Consider the following 6,156-nt stretch of genomic DNA (forward strand, 5'->3'; position numbering starts at 1 on the left):
AAAGAGCTGAAAAAAAGACAAGGCATAACTTGGAAAAGATATATATATATATACACAAGTTGAATGCCAAGTGCCAAGGCGCTGGAGCGTGGAACAGAGTTGATATTTGAATGCAGAGGAATCTTCATGGAGCCTTTTTAGACTGATGACAGATAGAGAAAGAGGAGCAAGCACACCGAGCCCTGTCACAACCCAGGAGATGTCCTTAACACCATGCAGCAGTTAAACAGCAACTTTTGGAGCAGTTTTTCAACTTAAAAGCTGCTGAACCCCATATCAAGCAACTGTTTTGAACATTTTCTTTTTTTTTTTAGGGAGGGGAATATAACAGTTTGACAAACCTATATTGAGTAACCATGGACATATTAATCTGCCCGTTAAGATGCCCCCATCAAAGCTCAGTCCCTAGCTTGCTGTCCTGACCGGCTTACGACCTCGTCAATCACTCAGAAGCTAAATGTGCAAACCACAAAAAAGGAAAAGAAAAATCACACAAAAAAACAAACAAGCAAAAAAAAAAAAAAATCCACCCGCACTATTCCAGCGTGACCAATTTCAAAGTGAAACATAGTGTCTTTTTCTCCTTCATATATTTAGTCCTGTTCAGTTCTGTGCATGTGTGTGTGTGTGTGTGTTGGTGAGCCCCTGACCCCCCCCCCCCCTTCCACCTCAGGATCGTTTGAGTTGTGCCAGCCTGTGCAGTAGCTGAAGCTGCCTTGCTTTGAGCTGCTTCCTCTCCTGAGCCCTCTGCCTCTCTGCGGTGTGCAGCTGTTGCAGGTACTCTGTGGCCCGCGTCAGGATGGCCACCTTGGGCGTCTTGGGGCAGTCGGCCAGGCCCGGGATCTCGTCACGCAGCGACAGGAAGCGCGAGCGCAGGTCGTTCCGCCGCTTGCGCTCCAAGAAGTTGTGCGCCTTGCGTTTGTCCGTGTCCTCGCAGTCGGAGGACTGGGGGCTGGAGAAGTGGCAGAAGGACTGGGCCTTGGAGGGGGAGGGGGAGGTGTTGGAGGAGGAGGAGGAGGGAGGGGAGGAAGGAGCCGTGGAGGAGGTAGGAGAGCAGGCGCTGAGGTCGGGCGACTCCGAGCGCACTCCTCCCGCGTTGGAGTGACACTTCCTACTGTCTAAGTTCAGAGGGGCGTGACCTGGCCTGGGCTGGTGGTGGTGGTGAGTGTTCTGGTGGGTGTGGGCGTACGAGGCCTCCTGCCGGACCCTCTTCCTGGGCGGCTCTGCTGCGGGCTGGGGGGCGGGGGGCAGCGTGTCTGGGGAGGGCGCGGCGTAGTTGTGCTGCTGCTGGTGGATGGAGATGTGGAAGCGCTTCATGCCGGGGTCCAGGGGGTCGGCGCGCACCGTGATGGTCACTGGTTTGCGAGGGTTGACCAGCCGACGGCGCGGCTTGCTGCTGCGCTGCTGCTGCTGCTGCTTCTTACAGTGCTCCACCGTCACCACGTCTATCTCCTCCTCGTCGTCATCATCCTTGTCACTGTCGTCATCTGAAACAAAAAAGGGAAAGAGGAGAAAGTGTCAAAAGTGTGTGTTGGGTTATACACAACACCTAGTAAAATGGTAAGTAGTAGGACACACTTTTCTTTTTTTTGACAGTTTGGAGAGACAGAGATGAAATAGAGAAGCGACGGGGAATGACATGCAGAGGACGACCCGGGCCAGACTCCAACACGGGTGTCTGCTGTACGAGGACTTCTGGGAGGGGGGGACTCTAACCACTACACCACACACCCCCCCCCCCCCTCCCCCAGAAGGACACACTCTAAATCGTTCAAATCTTTCCGTTAAGACGTCACACATCCCTCATGAAATCTACATGATCACACACATGATCTCACACACATGATCACACACACACACACACACACACGATCACACACACACACACACACACACACACACACGATCAACTGCATGAGGTCAGCTCCCCTTAGTGGAAATGCCCTCATCACTCACGTGGACAGAATGAGGATGAGGCAGATTAGGAGGAGAAGAAGCAACTCCTAGAATGAAGCGACTGATCATCAAAGCCACGCACACTCGCTGCTCTATTTAGTAGCGTGGAAATGGGGTACTAAAACATGAGGAAAGGTCATATCGACTCCATTCCCGCCAACCGACTACTACTAGTACACTCTTGGGAGAGTTCAAACACTCTTGTAAATTGAACAGACACTTTTAAAGTAATTGCACCTCTGTGCGTTCGCCTACTCAGATAACGGTAATCTCTTTTTTTGAACAACAACGTTGAAGGCGGGGCTGGACAAAGAGCATAGGAGGAAAAAGGTGCCTTATACCGCCTTCCTATATCACTTACAACAGCATTCTTATACAGAGGGTCAAAACAGGACGTCTCGTATTACAACAGCATACAGAATGAATTCCCATTAGTGAAGCCCAATAATGGCTCCCTATTGGAGCTTAGGAGCAGACTTTTTTTTTTTTTAAAGTTCCAACGGTTGCTCATTCTCCTCTTCCATGGGAGCTTTTGTTATCCACTGAAAAAAACGGTGTGTGAAATGCTGTCCCTGAAAAACTCATGTCAAAGAATGGTCAGAGCTCCCTCCTAAATGGCTAATCCCCGGCTCTATTCACAGCAGCCCGGGGGCCCGGCCATTCGGACCCAAATCCACCCCACTGACACAATTGGCGCAGCGGAGGAATGCCGCAACAAGTTTCCCCTTTGTGACATTCCACACACCATTACGCACGGGGTCCAAAGCCCGGCATCACATGGCAGCAGCACACATACCAGACTCTCTCATATGGGTTACAAAACAGGGGACACATTTGACTATTTATTTATTTTAGGTTTGGAGTGCAGGGTTAAAAAGGCTTGACATGCCTTTTTAAAAAGATTGATTTTCCATACACTCCCCTTTCAGTATTAACAACACAAATAATAATAATAACTATGATGACCTCTCTTATTGAATGCAATCCATTTGGATCTTGGTGAATTCAATGGGAGTGCACACAGGGAGGATATACTGTTATCAGAAGTCAGACTGGAGGAACAGGCAGGCGGGAGGGGAGCAGCTGGTTTGCTGGAACGTGGCCAGCAAGCAGCAGATGTTTCAATGGGCGTGTCTGCTCGCTCGCTCTCTCTCTCTCTCTCTCTGGGCTTCCAAGCATGTGTTGCATGCACCAAGCAAGGTAACGCAATGCAGTCATCATCATGTGCCATGCCTCCTCTCGACCCTGACTGCCAGATAATAGCCAATCATAGACAGGAGTATTGATTAAACCACGCGAGAGGGGGACATGATGTTGGGCTATACAGGTGGAATGAAACCCCCCCCCCCCCCCCCCCAGGCACATTTAGAAGAATGACTGAGGACATGCAAATGGGAGGTGATTCAAAAGTGGATCATCAAGAAGGAATATTCCTAAAATATCATGAGACAACTAAAAAGGTACGATTATGGCAACCAAAATATATTGAGTGGTACAGGCTATACTCTTACTATTTAGATAGATAGATAGATAGATAGATAGATAGATAGATAGATAGATAGATAGATAGATAGATAGATAGATAGATAGATAGATAGATAGATAGATAGATAGATAGATAGATAGATAGATAGATAGATAGATAGATAGAGAATAAGTCATCATAGAAATCAGTCAGAAAACATTTTAAATAAATATATAGCCTAGGCTATATTAAATCAATAACACTAGTAAAATAAAATGAAAAAGCCATTACAGCAAAAGGTTCCTCTCCATACATCCGCTACTGACCTGATGAATCGGTGTGAGACTCCGAACATGAGGACATCACTTGCTTCTTGCATCCCCCGGTTAACGGGAAGGTGAGCACCGCGGCAGGGTCCACGCAGTTGGCCGCAAGTCCGCCACCAGACGCGTCGGCGGCGGCTGGGGGGGCGTGCGCACTCTGGGCATGCTGCTGGGCTCTCCCCGGGGATGGAGCGGCGACAGACGCGGCAGCAGACGCGATTTTGGCAGAAGCGGCGGGTGAGCCCCCTGTCCCTGGACACGAGGCGGTGCCGCATCGCTCCCCTACCACTCTCTCCAGCTGCTGGCCGGCCGAGAAGCCGCTCCACATGCAGTCCTGGATGATGATGGAGCTCAGGTTACCAAACGAGTCGTTGGTGTGTGTGGCCAGCTTGCACGGCACCAAGTCCTGCTGCTGTTGTTGTTGTTGTTGTTGCTGCTGCTGCTGCGTCTCATCCTCCTGTCCCAAGAACTGAGACACCCACTCCAGCTTGTCCCCTAGAGAGGGACAGAGCAGCCCGACCCTGCCCGCCGAAGAGGCCCCCTCAACGGCGGCCCGCACGGGGGACATGGGCGGGGTCGGCACCAGCTCGAATTTCTTCCATATGTCCTCGCTGGGCGCAGTGGACTTGAAGAAATCCTCGTCAGGGTCGTGGTGGTCGTCGTAGAAATAGTGCTGGTAGTGGTCCAGGTGGTCCATGTCCCAGCTCTCATAACGAGGCGCGGCGGTGGAGCTTATGCCCGGCATGGGGGCTGCTGCAGGCTGGGGAGGGAACTCGAGGTAATCACTCCCTGTTCCCTGTGTCTGCGGAAGAGATAAGAGCCAACTGTTTGTATGGGTGAGAACTCAACTGAACCGATCTGAACTGAGCCTTATTATTCTAATCAATAGAATCACAGCCCTGTCCGTGTTGCCCTCTGAGTGGGAGGGAGGGTGGGGAGTCATAATGCAGCTATTTCGGATGCTTCATAGTAGTTTAATTATATTGTTTGTTATAGCAAAATATGCTAATAGTCCTGCGTCTGATGTGAAGGTGTGACAAGATAAACTATAGCTAGCACCTGTGTCAGAACACGGTGTGCCAATTAGGAGCACAACGCAATACAGTTCTTATAAAAAGGCAAACTAGTCATTTAACTACAAATATATGGTTTTATCTACGCTCAAAAACACAAAAAGTATCCCTGGCTCAAATCAAATGCCGCGAAAGTTAAAGTTAAACTACTCTTGTGTCTGTGTTGATGCTGCTGCTGCTGCCGCTAAGTTCAAGTTTCGCAACAGTGTTTCATTGCATAATAGTGTTTTAGTAGTAGCCAGCCTATACTGTGACAGAGAGAGGGGAGGGAGAGAGAGGGAGAGGGGAGGGAGGGTGTGTTTGTGTTCTGCTGGCCGCTCCGGCAGAAAATAGAGTGACTAAATGAGATTGAAAATAGATTAATTGGATAGAAGACGACACAGGTAGGTATGTAGGCTAAAAGTCTTGGCCGCCAGTGAACTCGGTCAGACGGTGCAAGAAAGAGAGAGAGAGAGATAGCCTCTATGTAAGAGTAAAGTAGTTTAAATCCGACTCTTGTTCGGCTTCCAACTTCCCTATCAAGCTCAGACAATTCAGCTGCGACTACACAACGCGCGCAGTTAATTAAGCAGCAGCAACAACCAGCAGGCACACACTGCAAAGCAACCGAGCATTTCAAACTTCCAGCGGCTAATTTAGAATATGGCAACCCTCCCCCCTCAACCCCTGCACCCGTCTGTTAACATCCTTGTTTAAGTTTGTGCAGTCTGACTAAAAAAAACGATAAATTAAAAAAAAAAAAAGCAGCAACAATGTGTTGTTGTTTTTAAGCCTACCTGGCGTTGGGGATGAAAACCTTTCCTGCGTCGTCATAGATCCGCCGTGCGCATTTAAAGTGTTCCAAAAAAGAAGCAGAGCCACAATACGTCCTTATAGCGTAGGCCTATAATCCAATCGGGTGCATTTATTCTTTCTTTTTTTTTGGTTTCCTCCTTTCTCCCACCCCTACGTTGTAAACAGTCGTTGAGGTAAATGAGTGCGTTCGCTCCAGAGCTCAAGAGGGCTGGACAACGGACGCTGCTTTCGTTCACTGCGGTCACTTTTCTTTGCCGACTACCGCACTATAAACTGAATCCCAGGGAAAGGAGAGTTGGCTGTTATGCATAAGAGGCGGGTCGTAGTAGGAGAGCCACGCCTGCTGTTTAAAGGCGCCGCAGTAGTAGAAGTAGTGTACCGGGCTACGTTCATAACGCCGCAGGCACAAAGTTATGAGAGAGAAGGTTATATGACACTGATTTCACAAGGTGACACCTTTCGTAATATTGGTGGAAAAGATAACAACAACCCCCCCTCCGTGTGTGTGTGTGTGTGTGTGTGTGTGTGTGTGTGTGTGTGTGTG

General features: G+C 49.3%; 1 protein-coding gene across 1 annotated transcript; it reads right to left on the reverse strand.

Moving 5' to 3' along the window:
• Positions 1-669: 669 nt before the first annotated feature.
• myclb (MYCL proto-oncogene, bHLH transcription factor b) lies at positions 670-5,812 on the reverse strand (the record flags this gene model as incomplete). The annotated part of the gene is made up of 3 exons (XM_080045234.1): positions 5,594-5,812; positions 3,748-4,546; positions 670-1,487 (listed from the first exon to the last, which is right to left on the reverse strand). The coding sequence occupies exons 2-3, from the start codon at positions 4,487-4,489 to the stop codon at positions 670-672; spliced, it is 1,560 nt and encodes a 519-aa protein (XP_079901360.1). The 5' UTR covers positions 4,490-4,546; positions 5,594-5,812.
• Between the last annotated feature and the right edge of the window lie 344 nt (positions 5,813-6,156).

This window comes from Ammodytes marinus (genome assembly GCF_949987685.1).
Source record: "Ammodytes marinus genome assembly, chromosome: 17".
NCBI lineage: Eukaryota > Metazoa > Chordata > Actinopteri > Uranoscopiformes > Ammodytidae > Ammodytes > Ammodytes marinus.